Raw genomic sequence first — 27,065 nt, forward strand, 5'->3', positions numbered from 1 at the left:
GAATGACCAGGAGATGGCCAATGGTTGTGTTTTATAACATCTTTGATGTGTCTGCGTATAACACACACACACACACACACACATATATATATATATATATATATATATATATATATATATATATATATATATATATATGTATACAGTAGTGTTCAGAATAATAGTAGTGCTATGTGACTAGAAAGATTCATCCAGGTTTTGAGTATATTTCTTATTGTTACATGGGAAACAAGGTACCAGTAGATTCAGTAGATTCTCACAAATCCAACAAGACCAAGCATTCATGATATGCACACTCTTAAGGCTATGAAATTGGGTTATTAGTAAAAAAAAAAAAAGTAGAAAAGGGGGTGTTCACAATAATAGTAGCATCTGCTGTTGATGCTAAAAATTATAGGCTGTTCATCTACAATGATCTCCAATGCTTTAAAATGGACAAAAAAACAGAGACGCATGGAAGAAAACAGAAAACAACCATCAAAATGGATAGAAGAATAACCAGAATGGCAAAGGCTCACCCAGTGATCAGCTCCAGGATGATCAAAGACAGTCTGGAGTTACCTGTAAGTGCTGTGACAGTTAGAAGACGCCTGTGTGAAGCTAATTTATTTGCAAGAATCCCCCGCAAAGTCCCTCTGTTAAATAAAAGACGTGCAGAAGAGGTTACAATTTACCAAAGAACACATCAACTGGCCTAAAGAGAAATGGAGGAATATTTTGTGGACTGATGAGAGTAAAATTGTTGTTTTCGGGTCCAAGGGCCGCAGACAGTTTGTGAGACGACCCCCAAACTCTGAATTCAAGCCACAGTTCACAGTGAAGACAGTGAAACATGGTGGTGCAAGCATCATGATATGGGCATGTTTCTCCTACTATGGTGTTGGGCCTATATATCACATACCAGGTATCATAGATCAGTTTGGATATGTCAAAATACTTCAAGAGGTCATGTTGCCTTATGCTGAAGAGGACATGCCCTTGAAATGGGTGTTTGAACAAGACAGTGACCCCAAGCAGCTCAATCCCCGGACACAAATCCAATTGAGAACTTGTGGGGTGACATCAAAAAAGCTGTTTCTGAAGCAAAACCAAGAAATGTGAATGAATTGTGGAATGTTGTTAAAGAATCTTGGTGTGGAATAACAACTGAAACGTGCCACAAGTTGGTTGACTCCATGCCTCGCAGATGTGAAGAAATCATGAAAAACTGTGGTTATACAACTAAATACTAGTTTAGTGATTCGCAGGATTGCTAAAAAAGCAGTTTGAACATAATAGTTTTGAGTCTGTAGCGCCAACAGCAGATGCTACTATTGTGAACACCCCCTGTTCTACTTTTTTTTTTTTTACTAATAACCCAATTTCATAGCCTTAAGAGTGTGCATATCATGAATGCTTGGTCTTGTTGGATTTGTGAGAATCTACCGAATCTACTGGTACCTTGTTTCCCACATAACAATAAGAAATATACTCAAAACCTGGATTAATCTTTTTAGTCACATAGGACTACTATTATTCTGAACACTACTGTATTTGTTCTGCTTTTCATTTTGTGTTTGTACTAAAGTTCTATTGCTGAAAAAAAGAGACTTTTTTGCCTTTTTCTTGAAGTAAATATATATGGTCGAAACTGACCAGTAACACCATAGATGTTACTATAGTTAATAATATTTAATTAAAAAATAAATAAAACTAATTTATTTAAGAGATGTGTTCTAAATCCCCTCAGTAATAGTCAGGTGACATAACAACCTTTTATTTATTTATATGATTCTCTTGAGTTTCATTTTACATTTTTTTTATTGAAATCGTGGGGTATACTGACAAAGAAAAAGGCCCAGTGGCCCACACCAAAAATATTAAAACCAGTATTTTCATAAGGAAGCCTACCAAGGTAACCAAAAGATGAGAAACAAACTGGATGATAGATAATTGTTTTTAGTGTATTTTACAACTAAATTAAATCACGGGTCAAAACCGACCCATTAACATAAGAGATGGTAACAGAAAACTAACACAAGAGGAAGGTTAATAATTCTTCTTCTTTCGGCTGCTCCTGTTAGGGGGCACCACAGCAGATCAGTTGTTTCCATCTCACCCTGTCCTCTATATCTTCCTCTGTCTCACCAGCCACCTGCATGTCCTCTTTCACCACGTCCATAAACCTCCTCTTTGTCCTCCCTCTTCTCCTTCTGCCTGGTGGCTCCATCCTCAGCATCCTTCTCCGTATATACCCTGGGTCCCTCCTCTGCACATGTTCAAACCATCTCAATCTCACCTCTCTCACATTGTCTCCAAACCGTCCCACCTGAGCTGTTCCTATGATATGCCACCTCCAATTCTGCCCCCTGTCTTTTTGTTAGTGCCACCATCTCTAAGCTGTACAACATAGCTGGTCTCACTACTGTGTTGAAAACTTTCCCTTTCACTCTTGCAGATATTCTTCGGTCACAAATCACTCCTGCCATCTTTCTTCACCCACTCCACCCTGCCTGCACTCTCTTCATCAGCTTGCTACCACACTCTCCATTATTTTGGACAGTTGAGCCCACAAATTTAAACTCATCTACTTTCACCACTTCTACTCATTGTAACCTCACTATTCCACTGGGCTCCCTCTCATTCACACACATGGGCTAGGTCTTGCTCCTACTGACTTTCATTCCCCTTCTCTCCAGAGCATATCTCCACCTCTCCAGACTAGACTCAACCTGCTCTCTACTCTCACTACAGATCACAATGTCATCTGCAAACATCATAGTCCATGGAGACTCCTGTCTGATCTCATCCGTCAACCTGTCCATCACCATTCTAAACAAGAAAGGACTCAGAGCTGGTCCTTGGTGTAATCCCACCTCCACCTTGAATGACTCTGTCATTCCCACTGTGCATCTCACCACTGTCACACTATCATTGTACATGTCCTGCGACCTCACATAATTCTCTGCCATTCCAGACTTCCTCATTCCTTTCTCTTGGCACCCTGTAATAAGCTTTCTCTGAATCCACAAACACACAGTCTAGCTCCTTCTGGCCTTCTCTGTACTTCTCCATCAGTATTGCATCTGTAGTGCTCGTTCTCGGCATGAAACCATATTGCTGCTCACAGAGCTTCACCTGTTTTTAAGCGGAGTTTCTACTACTCTTTCCCATAACTTCATGCTGTGGATGATCAACTTTATGCCTCTGTAGTTACTGCAGCTCTGAACATCACCCTTGTTCTTAAAAATAGGAACCAGCACTTTGTCTCCACTCCTCAGGCATCCTCTCACTTTCCAAGATTTTAAACAATGTGGTTAGAAACTCCACTGCCATCTCGCCTTGACATTTCCATGCCTCCACTGGAATGTCATCTGGACCAACTGCCTTTCCACTCTTCATCCTCTTCATAGCCACCCTCACTTCATCCTTACTAATCTTTTTTTTTTTTTTTTTTTTGTTATACAAATATTTATTTAAACAAATATGAACAATACAGGTTAAACACAACAATGGCTCGAAGTGTGCATACATAAAAAAGAAATGCATTAAAATAAAGATCTTACATAACAGGGATACATAAAGACAGATTAGATCTAATGTAATGTTTTGGTTTTTACAGATTTTTTTTAGTGCAATGTTTAAAGGTATCCAAACAAGATTTAAAATAAGCCAGAAAAACAACATTTTTTTATTATTATTAAAAAAAATTGCTGGCGTGTATATGAAAATTGTGGCTAAAATAACAAGATTGATCGGATATGTCTTACTAATCTTTTGTACTTCTTGATTTACTCTCTCCACATCATCCAGCCTTTTCTCTCTCTCATTTTCTTCATTCATCATTCATTCATACTTCCTTAATAATTGTCTGTTTTTTCTAAAATATTACACATTCTGTTTGTCATATTATTCTTGGAACTCTACAACAGCCAAAGATCGTCCCGTACATTAAAGCGTAAGGAAGAAAACGCAAGACCCCAAACTCTGGTTCAATTACAAGCTCGGGGTAGCCTACCAGTTCATGCCAGGCGTTTTTTTTTTTTTTTTTTGTCACACAAACGATCTTTGTGTAACAGGAAGTTGGCAGCAGGTGCGCCGCAGAATAAGAAGCTAACAGACGCGTTCGTTGCTTCCTTGCAGGTCAGTCACGATAAAGAAAATTAAGCAGCGGCTAATGTAGGTGCAGTGGTGTATTTATGCGCGAAGAAATGTTCGGCATTTGATGCAAAATTACGTCTTCGCTGCGCATAAATGTGTTTAGGTGTGAGCGCTGCAGATGCTAATGCTAACAGTTAGCTAGGCTTTGTTAGCTAGCGGTTTGCTAAATTATACAAACAAGAAAACAATAATCAGGTTAATCATGTCTATGGGTGACTGTATCTTCATATTTGTACACAGCAGGGTGTGGAAGATTAAATTAACATGTGACGCGTGTGACGTTTGCGTTTTCTGTCATGCAGGCTGCAAAATAGAATCTTTTTTTTCTTGCTAAAATATGCTGCGTTTTGAATATTTACTGGATTTATTAGCTCGTAAAGGGTACTGAAGATTTACAAAATATATAGTGTAAGAACCGCGCATTTATTATATTTTATTTCTTAAGGTCTGTTTATGGGGGTCCAGGTATCAAAATACATACAGCCGACACGAATGAAAAATAAAGATCTCCTATAATTAATATCAAACAACGTGATAATTTCAACATCCCTATCGGTTTCAGCATTACAGTTCAACATAGTCACCTGTGTAATATCCCATTTAGAGACGACAGTTTACTCCAGAAGAAAATGAGATCGAACTTGGAGTGTAGAACACCTCAGCTAAAACCACTTAAATTTATTCTTGAAAAATAAATGAGGACAATGTTCTAAAGCTGTCTAATCAACAATTCTGTACAATGGTGCCCTCCATTGGCGATGTAGTATCAGTGGAAAGATGCTGTCTGGACCAACACACTCAACAAGGCTGAAGTTCTGTCAGGATACATGTAAACAGATGGAACCTGGTCACATGTGACATCGTGGCCCAACACACCTGGCATTAAAATGTATGTGAATATGATTTGAACCTGCTTACATTTACACATGGAGTTAATAGAAGCCTCCAGTGACCATATTGAAATCTCATTAAGATCACGTCACACTTCCTCTGGTTTGCACGGGTCAAAAAAATTAATTTAGCCTTTGTTTAACCGGGTGAGTCCTGTTGAGATCGAGACCTCTTTTGCAAGGAAGACCTCGACAATTATGAAGTTTTCAGTTCACCTAACCTGCATGTCTTTAAATGTGGGAGGAAACCCATGCAAACACAAGTAGAACGTGCAAACTCAGAAAGGCCACGGGTGGGAATCGATCCCATGACCTTCTTGCTGTGAGGCAACAATGCTAACCACTAAGCCACCATGCTGCCCAATAAAATTGGTCGCAGCTTTATTGTTTTTTTGCTTTTTAAAAGCAGATGAAGAAACACTGAATAACTGAAAGGTCAAGACAAAGCGGAGGAGCATGCCAGTTTATGTAGCTACATAAACTGTGGTCTACTGGAAGACTGTCAACCCAGCAGGTGGAGGAGAATGGACACTGCACTTTATATACTGTGCCCTGGAAACAATGGGACTCAACATCAGCTATCAGTCTACGAGTCTACTGCACCCTAAGCCCAACCCCTCATCCAAGAAAAAAAAAAAAAATCTGTAAAATTCTGGAGTCACAGGGAAATCGGCAAATCGGTTAACTAGTCTGTTTACTCCTTTGTTTAGCTCATAACACCAACAGACTGATATCATTTCTGTTGAAATCAAAACTCTGAGAAATCTTCTCAGTGATTTTTTTTTCTTTTTTTTTTTTAATCATCATCAGATTGTTTACATCTTTCAGCTGAAATGAGTGCTGTTGTTCCAAATCATCGAAGGACCAAGCCTGGAGGTAAGCTGTTACTTAATCACATCTTGATGACTTCATGCACAATAATTTATGCACATTTAGAGAAGCTCTGAAATGTGTAGCTAATGTTTTCAGGCGGAGTATTAAACCCTGTGTCAAAATATTGTAGGTAGAGTATTTCTTGTATTTTTTTATAAGTAAATGGTGAGTGCTGATAGTCTGTCAGATGGCCTTAAAAAGTCATTCTTTGTTATATTGAAAAACTCATACAGGCTAGTGTCCTTTGCAATTATTCCTAATGTGGGAAACTGGTGCACACACCTGTCTGGGGATCCTGCTGCACGTCGTGACCGGTTCCCATTTGGGCAGCTTGTCAAGGATGTCATTACTTTCCCCAGTCTGCAGTTTGTTCTGTATCCAGCAGCAACCAAATAATCACTGAACAAACAGTAGATAAACAGCAAATACTAGGGCTGCCAGGGGACAGAAAAATTTAATCTACTTAATTACAAGCTTTGCAATTAATTAATCTAAATTAATCACATATATAGTTTTTTTTGGGGGGGGGGGGGTCCCCCTCAAATTTCAAGGCACATAAGCAGAAAAATGCAAGAAGCTCAGAAACACAAAAGAAGTGAGTAAACATCTTCACTCATTAAGAATTATTATAGCAGTATGTTATTGTATAAAACATGAACTTTTCTGAATGTTTCTGTTTCCATGATTGGTGTGCTAAACAAAAATGGAGCCATGTAGCAAAGCAAGCGGCTGTAATTCTCAGTTAATTGCAGGCATAAAGCCTGGAGCGGCGTCCAGTGGTGTGACCGGGCCGACCTCGCAGATCCCCGGTCTGTCGCAGAGCGCCAACGAAAGCGCTCCTTTGGAGAGGGTCAGCGGACGGAGAGTTGGGATTTTTGCCACGGACTCTGACTACGTCAAACTTGCAAAGCAGGGGGGACACAAAGGTAAAAACTGGTTTACGTTTGAGGAAAGCCATCTGAAGCATGATGGCATCAGCTGACTGAGATGCTTTTGCTGTGATGTAACTCCTTAGGGCTGCTGAGCCATGATGTCGACGTTGAAGACAAACCAAAGAAACCATACAACCCCTATAACTGGTTCGGAGGCAATGAGTCAAACAAGTAAGTCGCACAAAAAAATCTAATCCAGGGTGAAGCCGATTTCTTGCCGGGTGATGGTGGTGATCAAAGGATGTGCAACTTTTAGATTCTGCAGTTTGGGTTAGTTATAAAATAAATAAATAAATAAATGTAGAGTGATCTGAAGTTTGAAACCAAACAGCATCAATCTCAAAAATGTAATTTCAAAATAAATTATTACAGGAGTTTGTTAAAATTTGAAGTAAGGGGTGATTTTTGACTCTTGATGCTCCGTGACATAAATCTTAATGAATAAATATTTTGGTGATTTAAAAAAAAAATAATGTAGATACTTGCAAGTTGTCTTGGAATTGAGATGTTGACCTTTAAGTTGCATCTCAAGCTGCAGTGATTAATTGAATATTAATCGACTGTTTTGATACTCGGTTAATTGTTTTGTCTTTTTTTTTTAAATATCTGAATTCTGTGATATTTAGCTTCTTAAATGTGAATATTCTCTGGTTTATTTTAGTAGTTTCTTCTGTCTGGCATAAAACTGAATAGGCATCATTTTGGGCTCTGGGATACACTGACCTACATTTTTCACCATGTTCTGACATTTTATAGACCTAGCAACTAATTGATTAATGTATTTTCTGGAGTATAAGTTGGACCTGTCAGAAAATACATCTTGAAGAAAGAAAGAAAGAAAGAAAGAAAAAAAAAAAGTCACACCGGAACTTGCTTTTTTTAATACAGCGTTTCCCTGGTGGGCGAGTTTAACATCGAACAGCAACTCTCTGTAGCACACGTGCACACCACAGCATGTGCTGTGACATAACATGAAGATGTATGAATTCCAAAAACAAGCAAGAATGACAAATAACTTGCAATGAACACATTGGATGTTATTTTGACTCAGTTTGGACAAAAGAAATATCGATGTAACAGATTGTGGCGACTGCCACTCGAGACAATGTACAGTAAAAACATGTCTATTTGATTATTTTTTTAATGTATATAATTTAAGATTTTTGTGCATTGTTGTAGTGTACTTTTATTACTTGTATTTATTCTTTTATTATTTACTTTTACTTTGTTTAATGGTTTGAGTCCTGGGAAAGCCCTATATATATATATATATATATATATATATATATATATATATATATATATATATATAAAGTTATAATTAATAATAATTAACGTGATTTTTCGGTGTATAGGTCTCACTGTAGTACAAGTCAGAGGAACTCCTAGACTAGTAAAAAAGAACAACTTACACTTTGGACAATACAGTAATTGAGAAAATATTGGGGTTATTGTTTCATAATCAATTGGTTGTTATGAAAACAGATGTTACTTTCATCTTTGAGGTCGGCATGAACTTGACAGAGTGAGTCTAAGAAATGGCGCCATCGTGAATGTCGATGTTTCTGTCGTGTCCTAATAGTCTGTAAACTTTCCAGCAGCAGCTCAGCGGACTCCTGACGGGTGACAAAACCTCAACACACCAACGTTCTGAGTGAAGGTGCCTGAGGTTGAGTCACCTTCTGAGAGTTAAATTTATAACTGGGATCATTTTATATTATTATTATTGTTTACTCCTTGGTAGAAATTATGGTATTTTTATTCAACTCCCAGCTTGCAACAATTTTTCCATAATTGGTTGCCCGTGCTAAAATAACTAGTTGATTGATCAATTCACAGATCGCCCACTATTTTAATGATAGGTAATTCATTTGCCAAGGAGGGGGGAAAATATTTTTTTATGGGGATTTGCGTCTCTTAGTTTTGGACTGTTTGAAGATAAATCATTTGAAGAGGTCATTTTATGCTTTGGAATAGTGGATTTTTTTAAATGCATTTTTCTGGATTTGTCTGAAATAAATGTGTGAAGTCATGGTGGAGTTGATAGTTGGCTGCAGCACTGTGTCACGGTGGTTTTGTGCTTTCAGCGGCAGTAAGGCGATGTCTCCTGACGGCGAGCTGAAGGGGGCGCTGCAGCCCCTGGCTGCACCGTTTGGCACTGATAACAATTCCTCCTGGGAAAGAGAGGCTGATAGATTTGTTCCTCTTAAAGATAAGGTGAACAGACCAAACCAGTCATGACCCATTATTCCGCCACCACCACCACCTCACATCACCTTCCCAGTTTTTTGACCCATTGTCGTGTTTGCGTTTTCAGTTGAACGTCTGGGGTTCTGGGGTTTGCGTTTGAGTGAATGTAGCTGTGAGGGGTTCAGGTGAGCGTTATAAATGTGACTAACGTGAAGAGGCTCAGTCCAACAGGGGTCACTGGTACACAAAAAAAAAGATTTTTAATGTGCAAATAGGGCAGTGCAGGCTCGTTTGAACCCTGCGTAATATTGCGGGATTTGACCACTTCCGGTGACAGCCTGCTGTTGCGCAACATAAACACAGCATAACTTCCCACGGAAAAACGGTGTAGTGTTTCGTTTTCGGCTGCAGTCACCGAAGCACTTGCGAAAAGTCCAGGGTTTTTTTTTTTCCCACTTCCCAGTGGAGAAGGGAAGACGAGGCAAATGGGACGTTGTGTCGGTAAGTTTCAGTCTACACAGCTAACCAGAGTAGCTACGTTCTCTCGCCTGCACAACCGCCTGGATGTGTTTGAGCTCCAGGTCATAAACAAACCACAACACGTTAACTTTCCCACCACATCATCACTTTCTCTTTGTATTTTCACTTTGTTTGTGTGTAATTTGCCCAAAAACTCAGAAAGTGCCGTGTTTCTGATGGGGAGGGCTGTCCCCGGATGTACAATTATTATAAAATATGCGTCATATTTTAACCCTTTAGCGCCCGTGCTCAAACAAGACTGTGCTGCCCAGTTAACAAAAAATTCCTTTAGTAACCAGCACTGAGTCCAGGGTGGAAAAGCACTCAAGCACCGCCCTCACCTGCAGTGGGCGTGTGTTTGTGGTCCTGGTGACACAGTTTTTTTTAAATGAGGATTTCCTCGCTGAGCTGGGTTCTTACTGTTGTTCTCTCAGGTGCATTAGTGAATGAAGCACGTGCACAGCTGCCCACTCGGAGCATAGAGTCATACTGTCAGTGGGGATATTGTAGTGTTTTTGAGAGTTTGTGAACCTCATTCCTTCTGGCTGTAACGAGGGCTGCCTGGGTTCCTTTTTTTTTTTTTTTTTTTTTTTTTTTTTTTTTTTACGGGCCAAGCAGGTCAAGTCTGTCACCTTATTTTAATTGTCCTCATCATTCAAACTGTGGGCCGTTTGGGTTTAATCCAGTTTTATTGTTTTGGTCTAAGTTATGTGGCTACAGTTGAAATTGAACTGAATTTAATTTATTTCTCCACACATGGATCCAAGCAATCAAAACATACAAAGAAAGAAAAAGAGAAAATAGTCCAACAAAGAAAAAGAGAAAATAGTCCAACAGTGCACCCATGCAGCCAAAAGGGATTAGGCAGAAGCAAAGCTTGTAGATGCCTACCCCATTAATCAACGAAATAAAAATTGTACATATGTATATAAAAAAATTATACATCCATCCAGTTAAATCCAGTCTGAAAAGGGGCGGGGGAGGAGCAAAAACCCATTTATTCTCACTCCCTATTTCAACTGCTCAATCACTGTAACTCATACGATCCCAATGTTACCGAACAAACTACATTCACAATACAGCAACTCATAGAACACAAACTCATTTTTTTTTTCATCAGTCACATATCTAGGGCCACAAATGGACACACAGAAACCTTTCCTGGTCGTCCAAACGCCTGCAATTTTAAAATAATACAAGCCAACCTTTATTGTGGGTTCAGTTCAGATTTTAGATGTTATATTTCTGAATTCCTTAAATGTATTTACAAGTTAACTAACTCTAGTTGTAAATACTTTGATTGATTGGGGGAGGGGGTCAGTAAAGTATTGTTAAATTTTTTCTTTTTAATGCAAGTTAACTTACAAAAATATTATCAACTTTTACCAAGGTTTTTGGATATATTCCGATTATTAGCTTAATTTTTAAGCGTTTAAAATTAACCCCTTAATGCCCATCGTCGCATATATGCTACAATCTCTGACTCAAATATGCAACTTACCGAATTGACCTGTATGCCCGTTGTCGCAAATTTGCAACATACCATCATTATTATTATAACATTATAATATAAAGTCATTACCAGAATACCCAATATTACTATCTAGTTTTTGTGCAAAAGTGAAATTAATAATCTCAACATTATTTACCATCTACTTAAATGCAAAAACACACACAAAAATTTTTTTATATACAGCTATATAAATTCGGGTGTTAAGGGGTTAAGAATTTTTTATATTTAATGATATTTTTTCTAATGTAAGAAAATAAATATCTTAATTTTAAAGACTTTTTTCTTTTACATTCATATTTACAGGCTGCATATCAGATTGCGAAAGACATTTTTACCTTTAAGAAAACTTGTGATTAATACTTTCTTTTCCTTTCCCTCTCATGTTTCTGTATTTTTTTTCCGTTGCATGACCAGTCTTCTGAAATTCTTTTCTTTCTTCATCTTTCCATTCTTGTCTGGATGTACAGTAGTTTTGCCTGACTAATTTTAATTTATTTTTTAATAGTTGTTCCAAAAAGTCATGGATGCAGGTCATGCGTTTTAAAGTCGGGGATGTTAAATAACTTTTTTCTTTCTTTCTTTCTTTTTTTTTTTTCTTTTCGGCTGACAGATGTCTCCTGATGGCGCTGCCAGTCAGATGGAGGGTCTGTCCCTAACCAACAAATACAAGAGAATGTGAGTAAATCCTGTCTTCCGTTTGTTTTGTTGGTTTGTTTTTTCTTAGTTTTTTTTTTTTTGTTTTTTTTTGTTTGTTTGTTTTTTAGTATTTTCAGCTGTACATCAGTTCTAACTTCCCTTCCATTTATTTGTTTCTCTCCTTTTACACACACAAAAAGATGAACGATTTAAACTTGATTTATCGTTTGATTTGAAACCCGGTGCTCCGATACGGCGCTGTAAACCGCTGGGTGTGACGTTGTTGACAGTTGTTAGATGTCTGAGTTTTCTTGCCGTATCGGTGAGTTTGTGATGACCGCCGTGTCTCGTCTCGCCTCTTCAGGTCTTACGATAAGAAAGCGCCTCCTGTCAGCATGTCCAAACTGCTGAGTCATGGCTACATGGAGGACAAGAAGAAGTCCCCCAATGACGACGACGACGCCTCAAGTACGACCCGGGGGAGGGGAGGGACCGTTTATAACGGCGATAAATGGTCTGTCAGTCGTCTCTGCGGCTGCACTGACCAATGAATGACCTGCGTGAAGAGAATGTACACTGACACACAAATGTTCAGGAAGCCGTTGCGTTTTGCTCAGTTTTATCTGCCACCAGCATGATATGAATTTGTGACTTGGGTGTTTTGTGCGTTGGAATCCCAGGATGTTTATTTATTTATTTATTTGTCTCTTGTTTTACAGGTGTGACCTCAGAACAGACCAGCACCATAGCAAACGAGGATGTGGACGATCTGGAGTAGAGCGGGCGGATTCCGGTGCACAGGGAAGCAGGGGTCGTCTACATACTGGACCCCCGCCCCCCTTTATTGTGGATTCAGTCGCATTTGTTGTATATCCACTGACTGTTAAGTTTTGTACTCATGTTTATGCAGATTTAATCTCTTCTATTTATTTGCGTTCATTTTTCTAAAACGGTTCACACAGGTTTTATTGAGTAGACGTGTCGGTGCTCGTGTTTTTATTTCTGTGTTATGGTTCTGGATTTGGATGGTACGTTGTATAAAAGGGAGGAAATTAAGATTCTGGAGCCGCAGTGACAGAGTGGGGAAAAATATTTATTTTTTTTGTTTGTTTGTTTTTTTTTTTTTACTTTTTTAACTTTTTATGGTCTTTAAGTAGACTAAGAGAGCTTTGTACCTTCTGTTAATTGGAGATATATGTGTGTGTGTGTGTTTTGTTTGTTTGTTATCCAGGCAGTATTGCATTATAGTTGGTAAAAGTTGTTGTCCCCCCCTTTTTTTTTTTATTGAATTGAGCAAAAGCAAAAACAAACATGGAATCAGGAAATGTAGGGGTGTTTTCAAGCTTAACTGTCTTGATTATATGATTTTAGAAAGTTGTAGCTGGTAACTTGATTCTGTATGTGTTGTGCTAAACCATCAAAATTGATACAAACATTTGAAACTGACAAAAAAAAGAGAGATGACTTGCAAACTGCAGAATGCATGTTTTCTGATTGGGCATCATATATAATAATAATTAGGTTTTTTTGTGCATCTAATCCACTGAACTGTAGGTACATGAACTCAGATGACTGAAGCTGACGGATTTTTATTTTATTTTCGTGTTCAGTGTTAGTTTTCCTCCCTGGTTGTATGATGGTTGGTTTTGTAGTTTTTAACGTGTTTGTGCTGAAGAATTGTGATTCCAGGGCTGTGAAATGGTTTGAATGAGATAATATTCGCACTGAGGAGATGTTACGGTTTGTGTGTGTTTTCGGCTGCAGACATGAATTTGCTGAGGTGGCGATTGCATTCCTAAGGATGGCCAACGACATTTTTAAAGGGGCCAAAAATGACTTCTCAGTGGCTGTTGTGCAAACGGTTGTTCCTCATTCCCATGCCGTTTGATTTTGTATATAAGTGGCACATAACTGTGTACTCAAAGGGAGATTTTTATTTATTTTTATTTTTGAGTTCCACAACAGCACCTTTACGTATAACAGTCAGAATAGCTTTGGCTCAAAACTCAACTCAAACTCGACATCAGTCGAAGTTTCTTTAATTCACCAACTGTTAGCTTTCTCGCTAGCGTGTTTAGCTTACCAGCAAGCATGAGCTCCTCTCGCATTGCAGTAAGTTGTTATGCGATGTTGCACATTCCCAGAGTTCATTGTGTGCACACTCTAGATCTTGCAGTAACCCATATCAACCATAGGGGCAGCAGTCCAGCAACAACAAAATGAAAATGGCTGAAAGTGTTGACGAGTTTATCCAGATTGATGACATCATGTTGCTTCACAGGCACAGTGGAAGTGGAGTCAGATCAGCTGTCAGCCAGAGATTTTCCAGCACTAATCTGCCCCCTGGTGAATGAGCATTTTAATGTTTCAGCTTCACACGAGGTAGGCAGGCGAATACAAGAACGGTAGCCTTGATGATTTTTTTTTCTCCTGTTGTTCTTGTTAGCCCGTCTTTGCTTGCTGCAGCAAACATTTGCAGGTTTAGATGCTTCAGTGTCTCTGTGCACAAGGTAGTCACTAACATAGACGCACAGGTCAGTTCACGGACCGCTACACATCTGTCCTCAGCTGTCAGTGACGCACCTGCTTGACCTCAGACGCTGAAAGAACTTTGCTGACCAAACTTCAACTATATATTTTCACCAATCACAAACCTAGAAAATTCGTAGGAAAAATGCCAAAATAGCCACAATGAGTAAGAAAAAAAACTTAATGTAAAAGCCACAGAAATTTATTTTCCTTTTTTTTCCTTAATTTGTTTGATGTGTAATTGTCATCATTTTGTTTTGATTTCAGTAATTGATTATTCCAGAATTGTTGTTTACACTACAAAGTGCCATCATAAATCAACAGCGTGCCAAAAGGTTGATACAGAATTATTGTTTTGGGGTTGGTTGGTTTGTTTGTTCCCCAACAGATCAACAGCTGGTTTTGTTTTATTCTTCATGTTGGAACCTTTTACTGTTATTTTAGCCACAAACTCAACCTTCTGGAATGTCAATTTTATTTATTTATTTTTTTAAATCTCGGAAATGTTCCCAACAAAGGCATACGACTTAAAGTTGAATTCTTGGGTAAGAGTAAAGAAGTTGAGCTGCTTGAGAGTTTTGAACGGACCAAGCTGCCGCTCACGTGGTGTCTTTGACTCTTTAGTCATCGGTAAGAAGCCTTGGGCCGCGCTGAAACCGTGTTCTAGAGTCTGATGTATAATTGAGTTATAATCTACTGCTTTAAAACGAAACAAAAAACTGCAGAGGGAAACAGCGGCGTATTTTAATTGAAGGGAATTGAGAATGTATCCGCTTTCTGTGGTTTGCTTTGAAGGATTTTATTGAACGAACTGGTGCAGTATTTACAGTTAAAGCAGTATCATCAAGTTTTCATCTTGTGATTTTTGTGGCGTTTTTAATTTTAGATTAGGACCCTGAAACACTTTGTGAAGTCCAGCCTCAAGCACTAACTTAAATTTGCTGCTCTTGCTTTTTTCTGCAAGTATTAATTGTTTTGGTTATTTATTGTATTCATGCATTTTGACCAGAGGTTGCTAAGGAAGCATCTCTTGAGCAGATCAACCCCTCAAGTATTTGTCGCGTGGAGAAACCCACCTGACGCAGTTCTGTGTGAGACTTGCTTATCTCGATGTCAACAGACACCTTTATTTAATAAATGGACATGTGCATGTATTCGTGTGCTGTTTCCCTTCAATTTGCCGTCGAGTGTATTACAAGAACTTTGAAGTATGTTGTGGGATGACAAGCAATAATTCCAGGAAAAACACGAAAACTTCAGTGAATATCTTCTGCGAAGCAAACTGGAAAAGAAAACCAGACTACAGTACCATCACAGGAAGCAGATTAAAGTTAACGGATGTCCTCTGGTTTACACCGAGACATAAAAGACTTGGCTTAAGAAAGGAGCACTGCAATCTTAAAGAAAACTTGTGGGATCAGTTTAAGAAAATGAGTAACGATGATGATGTAGAACTCCAGCAGTAAAGGGAGAACATGTCATTTATCTTCTGGAATGCAACAGATCTCAGAGGAAAGACGTGTTGGTCACCAGACTCTAATGTTGGAGATGAAAGTATCGATGACCAGTTGAAAGCTGAAAAACCTGCAGACCATTTCCTATTTTTTCAGAACAACCCCCCCCCCCTGTAGCGCCAAAGCTCCAGCCTGACATACCTGCTTGGAGATTACTTGCTGATGGCAAAGGACAAACATCCAAGTCAGCAAGGATCGAAGACCAGACAGAAGTTCAAATACTGCTCTAGAGACTGTTCAGAGTTTCAAATTCCAGCAGAGAACAGATCAAGATCTCCTACGTGACTGCAGAAGACTGTCTTATCTACAGCAAGGAGTCCAAGTTTAATCCTACAAATTATTACCCAATCTCATTAACCTGCATATGTTGCAAACTAATAAAACAAAGAGTCAAATTAGGAAGTATTTTTAATACACCTTCAGATCCTTTCAGATACACAACTGACATTCAAAAGGTCATTTGGATGCAGCTTATCACCTTGCGTGACTTTGCTTCAAATCATAAACTGCTGATATTTCTGTTCCCTAAAGTGCACTGAATTATTCAGTTTACAAACTCTTTGCAACAAGCCTTCATGAATAGAAAAAATACCTCCACAGGAGCTGGTTTGGAGTGGTGTCCCACAAGGCACAATACATGGCCCGCTTCTTTTCTTCAACTGTATTGAGCAAGCTGTCATATCAGTAACAAACACGATTGCAGACAACTGCATTTCATACAAAAGGACAAGAAGACGAGAGAGTTCATTCTGATGTTGATAGTCTTGTGAACCACCAACACAGTGGGTTATAAGATTTAATGTCTTCAAACGAAAATTCCAAGAACACACCAACCAGGTGCAGCAAACTGCAAAAATGATTGACAGGACCTTCAGGGAGTCCAGTAGAGTAGGACAAGTATTTAGTTTGCTGCAACCAAAAACTACCAAGGTGTTTCGTTTTTGTTTTTTTATAGTGAATTCCACCCAGTATTGGAAAATAGTTACAGTAAAAGCTGTGCACAAAAAATTGTTAAAGTCTAAAGACTTGTTTCTCTTCTCAAGAACCTCAACCAAGAAATCACAATTGAGCCTGGCTGGTCCACAAGGTCTCTAGAAGTCGTCCAACTTTGGAATAAATTATCAAAATCATCAGTTAACACAAAGGCCTTCAAAAGCTCACTTCAGATCCAACATAATGTTGACAGGCCCAAGAAAACTTGAGTTTTGCTGTTCAACTTCCACTATGCTCCTGAGAGGACTATTAAAATGTGAAGAGTACAGCGTACAAGCCAAGTATTGAAGTTTTTCTTGTTTTTGTTGATTTCCTCGCTCTTCTGATATGTTGTGATTAATTGATGGCGAAAAAAACAAAACACAGATTCAACCAATGGCGATGTGACGGCAGAATATCTACAGCTTATCTGCTTCATCTGCAAAAATGTGTGGGTCCTGGAGCACGCAGTGGTGCGACATGTCGTCACATCCACCACATCACGGAACCACCTTGGGTCCTGGATGGTAACCACGCAAAAAAACGGGCAGTCCAGCCCCACCTCACCAAAGCAACATGGGCGTGTCCTTGACCTTCTCCAGCCACTGGGATCCTCAGCACTGGATTGTGACCAGAGAACATACCACATGATCAAAAAGTTGTAGAAGACAAATCACAGATCAAGTTCTGTTCCTCATCTTAGTTTTGCTGAGTTAACGTTTGTTTGACACAAAGTCATTCTAGCTGTAACCAAGGATCCTCCAAAGAGACCCGCAGCACCCCAAAAACATCGACAACCCAAATCAGAACAAGTGATTCTTATAGTAGTGTTCACAATAATAGTAGTGTGGCATTCAGTCAGTGATTTTGTCAATTTTGTGGAACAAACAGGTGTGAATCAGGTGTCCCCTATTTAAGGATGAAGCCAGCACCTGTTGAATGCACCCGCCTGCAGGATCATAACCAAAGAAATGTTCCGCGTGTCCACATGGTCATAGCTGACGTTTCTTTCCAGTTGCTCCCAAGGATCCTCTAAAGAGACCTGGTACAGTAGTGTTTAGAATAATAGTAGTGCTATGTGACTAAAAAGATTAGTCCAGGTTTTGAGTATATTTCTTATTGTTACATGGGAAACAAGGTACCAGTAGATTCAGTAGATTCTCACAAATCCAACAAGACCAAGCATTCATGATATGCACACTCTTAAGGCTATGAAATTGGGCTATTAGTAAAAAAGTAGAAAAGGGGGTGTTCACAATAATAGTAGTGTGGCATTCAGTCAGTGAGTTCGTCAGTTTTGTGGAACAAACAGGTGTGAATCAGGTGTCCCCTATTTAAGGATGAAGCCAGCACCTGTTGAACATGCTTTTCTCTTTGAAAGCCTGAGGAAAATGGGACGTTCAAGACATTGTTCAGAAGAACAGCATAGTTTGATTAAAAAGTTGATTGGAGAGGGGAAAACTTATACGCAGGTGCAAAAAATTATAGGCTGTTCATCTACAATGATCTCCAATGCTTTAAAATGGACAAAAAACAGAGACGCATGGAAGAAAACGGAAAACAACCATCAAAATGGATAGAAGAATAAACAGAATGTCAAAGGCTCACCCATTGATCAGCTCCAGGATGATCAAAGAAAGTCTGGAGTTACCTGTAAGTGCTGTGACAGTTAGAAGACGCCTGTGTGAAGCTAATTTATTTGCAAGAATCCCCCGCAAAGTCCCTCTGTTAAATAAAAGACATGTGCAGAAGAGGTTACAATTTGCCAAAGAACACATCAACTGGTCTAAAGAGAAATGGAGGAATATTTTGTGGACTGATGAGAGTAAAATTGTTCTTTTTGGGTCAAAGGGCTGCAGACAGTTTGTGAGACGACCCCCAAACTCTGAATTCAAGCCACAGTTCACAGTGAAGACAGTGAAGCATGGTGGTGCAAGCATCATGATATGGGCATGTTTCTCCTACTATGGTGTTGGGCCTATATATCACATACCAGGTATCATGGATCAGTTTGGATATGTCAAAATACTTGAAGAGGTCATGTTGCCTTATGCTGAAGAGGACATGCCCTTGAAATGGGTGTTTCAACAAGTCAATGAACCCAAGCACACTAGTAAACCAGCAAAATCTTGGTTCCAAACCAACAAAATTAATGCCTCGCAGATGTGAATAAATCATGAAAAACTGTGGTTATACAACTAACTACTAGTTTAGTGATTCACAGGATTTCTAAAAAAGCAGTTCGAACATAATAGTTTTGAGTTTGTAGCGTCAACAGCAGATGCTACTATTATTGTGAACACCCCCTTTTCTACTTTTTTTTCTAATAGCCCAATTTCATAGTCTTAAGAGTGTGCATATCATGAATGCTTGGTCTTGTTGGATTTGTGAGAATCTACTGGTACCTTGTTTCCCATGTAACAGTAAGAAATATACTCAAAACCTGGATTAACCTTTTTAGTCACATAGCACTATTATTCTGAACACTACTGTACATGGACTTTGTGACAGGTGTAGTTTATCCTTCTGTGAATTATTAAGCCATCAGATGGAGCGTGTTCTGTAACTGTGTAGACAATCCAGGATGATACGAGCGTGTCATGACCACCATAAAACCGTGGCAGTCTAGAATCTCTGACCGTAACCCTGTTGCTCCCCGTCTCAGACGTTGTTGGTTGTTGGCGACCGAGTCCTTGACCTATGTTTGAGAAGTCAACTCTTCCATCAGTTGTAAATACCTGGTCATGTCTGTGTCTGCTGTCCAACTAAATGAACTCAAATTGTATTTTCCCAAATTTGTATCACTGGTGTGTTATATTTTTATCTGGGTGATTTACTCACCGGTGGCTCTCAACTGTAAACATCTGCTGATGATTTAATGTCGTCGTTCATTGTTTGAAACATGGTTAGTGGTTAGCAAGTATCACATCTGTAATTTTCTGTCTTGTCCCAAAAGCATGAAGTGTATTTAATGTATCAATGAACTATATGAAACAATTTAGATGCTAAAAAGACAACATCCAAATTAAAAAAACTAAAACTTGTTAAACCTGGTTGATATTTCATGTCCTCGCTTATCGTTTTCTAGGTCCGTGCCCAAACACCTGCATGGAACAGTAGAATTGTGGGCGGAGCTTGTAGCAATTAGTCAGGAACATAGCACTGGTACCACAGTCTCTTATACAAGTACAAAGAGACTGGTAGCATGTTTTTTAAACATGGCTGTGATTGGTCCATCTGATATGTCGACCGCTATTGGCTATCACGCCACGCTCTGTGATTGGCTGTGGCGTAACCGCCGAAAATGTAAGTTGGTTCCACCACTCCTCCAGAGACTGTGATACCAGTGAGTTGTAAACAAAGGCTACAGCCAATCAGAGAGCGGCATATCTCAGCCAATCAGCAAAATTTCAGAATCCTGACTAAAAGTCATGTGACCAAATGACCCCAATACGACTCCTTTGCATGGCTGGAGGAGTGGAACCAATTTATCAGCAACATCAAAATTATTGTGTGGGAATTAATTACATTTGCCTGGGCACTGTGTCACACGGACCTTATCCAGCCCCCGGACCGTGAGTTTGATACCACTGGTTTAAAAAGACATTTTGTATCAACAACTTTGTGCATATAAGTAAATGTGCAAGGTTGAGTAGGATTACTTTGAAAGAATACATGTGGATTACATGTACATACATTTGGATTACTTGTAATCTGATTACTTTTGGATTACATTTCAAAGTAATCCTACCCAACCTTGTAAATGTGTGTGAGGGAACATTTTGCCGATTAAATTGGACTCTGAAAACTTAAACCACCATCAAGCACACGTGATAGCCACGCCCCCTCCCCCCGCGTCCCCACATGTGACAGAGACGTTAACGTCACGTGTGTGTGATCAATGACGCGTGCCCGAACACGCACAGAGCCCGGCAGCGCCGTCTGCAGGCAGACTGCAGCGCTGCGTCCTCGACCCTCCTGCATCCATGCAACGGTGCATCGGCCATCGATCGATTCCGGTATCGGCAAATAATCCATAGCCGCATGGTGACGTCACGCCGCTGATCGGTAACATTGGCTGGGCGGGTTGGTCGGTGGGTGGCACGGTGCTCGTTCTGTGGACATCGGGAGGGGGGGAAAGAAGGGGTAAAAAAAAAAAAAAAAAAAAAAAAAAAAAAAAAAAAACAACAACAAAAAGAAGAGAAATCCCTGCACATTATTGCAGGATAAGTGTGCGCGCCCGTGCGCGGACTGTCGGTGTCGGTTCTGTGCGTTAGTCGGAGATGTAGCCGCCTGCAGGAGAAGGATGGACGCGTAACGGCACGGATCGAGCCAGCTGTGGCCTGCTTCCCACAGCAACATCTGGCCGGTGAGTCCAGAGTCCGGTCCCGGTCCCGGTCCGTGGTCCGATCACGCACTGTGACCTCGTCCTTGATTGACTGATTGATGTGTCTGACGGACAGGCGCCGTCTTGTCATTTATGAACGTGCACGTGTCAGGGTGTCACACGCACGCGGAGCTGCAGCCCTGCAGGTGAGCGAGATTTCCGTGCGTGTGTGTGCAGCTTTAATGCATCAGTGAAGCGCGAGATGTGCACGACAGCAGGGGCGGCTCCAGCGCTTCGACGTGTGGTGGCCCGTGTCAGTCCGGGCGAGCGATCCAAGGGCGGTGACCAGTGTGAGTGTGCACGAGCACGAGTGGAACACAGTGGAGCTTTCGCCACGTTTTGTGTGCGCGCGCGCGGGGCGCGTGTCTGTCACAATGCAAAAAAAAAAAAAAAAAGTAAATTTGATCAAACTTGGTGACAATGAATTTTTATCACTGTATAATATTTCAGAAGGTTGTGTACATATTTTAAAAACATTTGATGGAAGGGACCTTTTCTGCTGTAAGAATAATTCATTATAAATCTCATCCAGATATGAATCTCGGATTTTATTTTTTTCCTCCACCAAGCCTCTGCACTCTGTCCATCCATATAAAAGCAGGAGATCTAAAAAAATGGTGGAAGGATTTTTGGGAAAAAAAAATTAAAGAAGTAAAAATGATTAAAGAAGTAATTAACCTCCAAAAGATTCAATGTACAGTGGGGCCAAAAAGTATTTAGTCAATCCCTGATTGTGCAAGTTCCCCTACTTAGAAAGATGAGAGAGGTCTGTAATTTTCATCATAGGTACACTTCAACTATGAGAGACAAAATGAAAAAAAAAATCCAGAAAATCACATTGTAGGATTTTTAAAGAATTTATTTGTAAATTATGGTGGAAAATAAGTATTTGGTCAATAACACAAGTTCAACTCAGTACTTTGTAACATAATCTTTGTTGGTAATGACAGAGGTCAAATGTTTCCTGTAAGTCTTCACCAGGTTTGCACACACTGTAGCTGGTATTTTGGTCCATTCCTCCATGCAGATCTCCTCTAGAGCAGTGATGTTTTGGGGATGTCACTGGGCAACACGGACTTTCAACTCCCTCAACAAATTTTCTATGGGGTTGAGGTCTGGAGACTGGCTCGGCCACTCCAGGACCTTGAAATGCTTTTTATGGAGCCACTCCTTTGTTGCCTGAGTGTTGTGTTTGGGATCATTGTCATGCTGGAAGACCCAGCCATGTTGCATCTTCAATGCTCTCACTGATGGAAGGATGTTTTAGCTTAAAATCTCGTGATACATGGCCACGTTCAGTCGTCTTGTCCCCTTTGCAGAAAAACAGCCCCAAAGCATGATATTTCCACCCCCATGCTTCACAGTAGATATGGTGTTCTTGGAATGCAACTCAACATTCTTCTTCCTCCAAACACGAGTTCAGTTTTTACCAAAAAGTTCTATTTTGGTTTCATCTGAGCACATGATATTCTCCCAATCCTCTTCTGGATCATCAATATGTTCTCTGGCAAACTTCAGACGGGCCTGGACATGTACTGTCTTAAGCAGGGGACATGCCTGGCACTGCAGGATTTGAGTCCCTCTCTGCGTAGTGTGTAGCCTTCATTACTTTGGTCCCAGCTCTCTGCATGTCATTCATCAGGTCCAGTGGTGGGCACACTTCCGATAATCTGATAACAGATAATTATCGAAGATAATGTTTTCATTATCGGATTATCTTTTTAGATAAATTTGAAAACCATCATCGGACTAATTATCTTCCTATGAACTAAGCTGAACAGTGAAAAACATTTTTAAAACTGTTAAAGCTGTTGAGACCTAACTGTTAAAAGTTTCCTAATAGGCATGTTGTTCTACCCTCAGCAAACAGAAACCACTCTATCGTCTGTAAGCAAAAGAGAACTGGTGACCAAAAAAAAAGGTTATTTCCTTTAACACCATATTAATATAATCGCAATGTCACCAAGTCATCCAGAGGCATACATGTTTAACTGATGGTTCAAATTTTAACCACTCATTTTAGACAAGCTATTTAAAATTATTGTCATGTCTGAAGTTTATAAAGTGAAAATATCAGATATATGTTTTCGTTTTAAAGTAATGTGCTAATTTTTAAGGTTTTGTGAGCACATGCTGTGCCAGGCAGCAATGCATTATGGGTAGCATAAGGTAATCTCAGACGTTCACGACAGGACAAATGCATTTCAGACACGCTGTTCAGGGTCCACAGATAACAGCATTAAACTCTAGTGCCTAAAACTCTCGTGAATAATATCTCTGGGTTTATAGACGTTAGTGTATTTGCGTTTGTTAAATTCCACGCATCTTAAATGTAGCAGACATGGATTATCTGGAATTTTGTTTGACATTTTTTCAAGGCCGCTACTGCCATCTACTGGCCAGGAGTGTTCATGGCAGTATTAAACATCTGGGTACATGGCTGCTCTCAAAGTGTTGGTACTGTCCATTGTCCAGGCGGTTTTTGTGTGCATATATTTGTTAACTTTGTATTCTAAAACTACGGTTAGAAGTAATTCTGACTCCTTATCGGTCCACACGGACGAGGTTGGCGCCATGTTTTTAGTTTTTGTGGAAGTGACGACAAGAGAATAAGGCTCCTGATTGGATAGAATTTTAATCAGTACCGCCACCCAGAGGTTTGGCAGACTAATTACAACACATTTATACGGTTCGATGTGGATGTATTTTTTTTAAACGACGTAGTGTGGATGAAGTTTTTTCCCCAAACTGAAAGGGTAAGATATTCGGTTTTACAAATACCCGACAACGTGTGTACATGGCCTTATGTCTGTGGAAGGCACTATATAAATAAATTTCCTTACTTACTTACTAATATTGAGTGCATGTTTTACAACATCATAAAAGTTTTAAAACATGCAATTGCGATGACACTTCCAGGGCTCCGTAAAAATGCCTGTTTTTACAAATAAAAATGGAATATTTTACAAAAGCACATTTATCTTTAAACCAACACACGACACACGTCACATTAACGTGTTGGTTTACATAATGGATTACTAAACCAATCACTGTTTAGCACTTTTACCCAGAATGCTTTGCAGTCTGTGTTTGTTACAAAACCCCAGAATTAGTGCCTTATTCAACATTAAAAGATATATGTTATATTTTAACTTTGTACAAATGACAGATTTGACATTAATGGAGTTATTCTATCAGTATTTTCAAAAAAACATGTTAGTATGACTTTATTTTTCAAGACCTCCGCCTGACCGGAGTGTTGAAATTGATAGAGAGCTGGCCTTATGACTGCTCTTGGTGTGTTTCTGTGGTAAGAGCGCTGTTGCAAACAAGAGCTTCCAGCGGGGGCAGAATGTTGAAAGAAAAATCATTATGATTAGTAAAGAGTTGATTTTGTGGGTGCTTGCAGGATTTGTCTGTGCTGCTTTCTGCAGAGGGCAGCATGGTCAAACATTCTTGCTTATTCTTTAGGTCTTTTACCGCTTTTGATGCTTTCAAAAGCGATCGTGTTAAAAATCAATTTCAGCTCTTTAGTAACTGCAAATGTCCCATAGACAACACCGGAATTTATCGGTTATCGATTATCTGTAACTTCCGATACATTTTTGGGTGGTTTATCGGTTTATCTTTATCAAAGATAACTTTTCAGTTATCTTATTATCTGTTATCGAAGTTAATTTTTTGGTTATCTGTGCCCACCACTGATCAGGGCCCTCTGTGTAGTTCTGGGATTTTTGTTCACCGTTCTCATGATCATTTTGACCCCACTGGATGAGATCTTGTGTGGAGCCCCAGATCGAGGGAGATTATCAATGGTCTTGTATGTCTTCCATTTTCTTACAATTGCTCCCACAGTTGATTTATTCACACCAACCTGCTTGACTATTGTAGATTCACTCTTCCCAGTCTGGTGCACATCTACAATTTTCTTCCTGGTGTCCTTCGACAGCGCTTTGGTCTTGGCCACGGTTGAGTTTGGAGTCTGACTGTTTGAGGCTGTGGACAGGTGTCTTTTATACAGATAACAAGTTCAAACAGGTGCCATTAATACAGGTAACAGATGGAGGACAGAAGAGCTTCTTAAAGAAGACGTTACAGGTCTGTGAGAGCCAGAAATCTTGCTTGTTTGTGGGTGACCAAATACTAATTTCCACCATAATTTACAAATAAATTCTTTAAAAATCCTACAATGTGATTTCCTGGATTTTTTTTCTCTCAATTTGTCTCATAGTTGAAGTGTACCTATGATGAAAATTACAGACCTCTCTCATCTTTCGAAGTAGAGAAGTTGCACATCAGGGGCTGATAAATACTTTTTGGCCCCAATGTACCTGGACACCTTCCAGCCAGTAGGACGCCACAATCCATCTGAATGGGAATCTGTCAGATCTTTATTGCAGCATGTGAATGCATTGTGAAACCTTCACACAAAATCACTCACTTTGCAGTTTGTGTTTGCATTAAAAACAATGACATTTATATATCTCGCAGTGGTGGAAATTTATGCAAGTGTTCCAGATAGATTGAAATTTTGCTTCTGCGAAGGATTTTAGGAGGTGCACAGAGGCTGTTGCATTTTTTTTATTTTTTAGGAGGTATTGTTTGAATCTCCAGACTTTTCTGCATTTTAACAAAATGTAACTCAAACCCTAAAGTTCTTATTGCTTTGGCTGATCCCGCTAAAGGTCACAACAGATCTTCCATCACACCAGCCACCTGCGTGTCTTCCCTCAGCACATCCAAAATCTCCTCTTGGCCTCCTCCTTCCATCTCAGCATCTGCCTCCTGATATAACTGCTTTTCCCTCTTCTGTTCATGTCCAAAACCATCTATCATCTGCTCATTCCTAATCTTTCCTTTTTCTTTCTCAAGAAAAACCAGAGCATCTTAAAACTCTGAGTCCTGCAGCTATACCTCCTGTTCTTTTTAGATGGGCACCACCGCCTCAAGATGTACAACATAGTCATCTCATTAGCATCTTGTAAAACTTTCCTCTTCACATTTTCAGATATTCATGTCATAAATCACTCCAGACACTTTTCTCCATCCACTCCACCTGCCTGCACTCTCTTCTTCACTTCTCCACCGCCTCTCCCATTCATTTCAAATTGGCCCCAAGTATAATCTCATGCCCCTCATCTCCTCTGAATCTCATAAACCTCAAGAGTTCACAGTGCTTCCTCTCATTCACACAGACATGCACTCCCTTAGTCCTAATAATTTTCATTCCCCTTCTCTCCAGAGCATATCTCACTTTATGATCCTCTCCAAATCAGGTTTGTCATAGATTTCATTTGAATTACTAGATGGAGGACCGGGCTGATCCGCTCATTCGCTGGCTGTTGCCACGAACGCTGCCATCTTGGTTAGCGTCTGACAAACAGACATCAATAGAAATCAATGTGGACATGATAATCAGTATTTTCAATAGAGTTTCACCATAAATCTTGCATTTCCATGCTATTACTGTGCTGTTACATTTATTCAAACTCAAACCCATATGTGTACAGCCAATATTTGTCAAAACAAAAGAAGATCAGACTATTTATATAACAGACTTGAAAGAATTTTTTTGTCCCAGTCCAGATAGTAAATAATACCATCAGTATGTCAAACCACACTATGTCTGCCACGACACCCAGATAATAGTCTGATCCTTAATTATTTCATTCTGAAATTATGGTGCTTCGTAAGCTCACATCATATTAAAGATATAATATTAAAGACTGCTCTGAACCCCACCTGCAGCGCCACTTTTACCCAGCACTTCTCTGTGAAATATCAAATAAAATAATAAAATGAACGGCCACGCCAGCCAGGGTGAAAGTAAGATTATTCAATCATTTCTGGACCAAGTTGAAAGAAATCTGAAAACACTACACTGGGATATGGAGTATATCACAGATAAATTAGTCTCATTCATGTATATTCTTATATTAGTAGAATATACAAAGTCAAAGCGACTGTCAT

At 39.6% G+C, this 27,065-nt stretch overlaps 2 protein-coding genes across 4 annotated transcripts in view; both read left to right on the plus strand.

Annotated features, from left to right (window-relative positions):
• The first annotated feature begins 4,003 nt into the window (after positions 1-4,003).
• Positions 4,004-12,714, plus strand: c1h7orf57 (chromosome 1 C7orf57 homolog). Of its 2 annotated transcripts, none has more exons than XM_034178961.1 (8): positions 4,004-4,122; positions 5,841-5,906; positions 6,656-6,829; positions 6,919-7,006; positions 8,923-9,052; positions 11,668-11,732; positions 12,058-12,207; positions 12,413-12,714. In XM_034178961.1, exons 2-8 carry the CDS (start codon positions 5,864-5,866, stop codon positions 12,639-12,641), a joined length of 879 nt encoding a protein of 292 aa, XP_034034852.1. In that variant the 5' UTR covers positions 4,004-4,122; positions 5,841-5,863; the 3' UTR covers positions 12,642-12,714. The 2 variants fall into 2 exon arrangements, with proteins under 2 accessions (XP_034034852.1, XP_034034853.1); XM_034178962.1 differs by having other exon boundaries at positions 12,058-12,161; positions 12,413-12,500.
• An 8,176-nt stretch (positions 12,715-20,890) lies between these two features.
• Positions 20,891-27,065, plus strand: part of LOC117517834 (plakophilin-4-like) — a 92,520-nt gene continuing 86,345 nt past the window's right edge. The window contains exon 1 of one of the 2 annotated variants that reach the window (XM_034178970.1): positions 20,891-21,077. The gene's annotated coding sequence lies outside the window, so the exon portion shown is untranslated. The remainder of the gene's footprint in view (positions 21,078-27,065) is intronic. The other variant, XM_034178977.1, reaches the window with a different exon arrangement.

The sequence above is a fragment of the Thalassophryne amazonica genome, chromosome 1 (genome assembly GCF_902500255.1).
Source record: "Thalassophryne amazonica chromosome 1, fThaAma1.1, whole genome shotgun sequence".
NCBI classification, from domain to species: Eukaryota; Metazoa; Chordata; class Actinopteri; order Batrachoidiformes; family Batrachoididae; genus Thalassophryne; species Thalassophryne amazonica.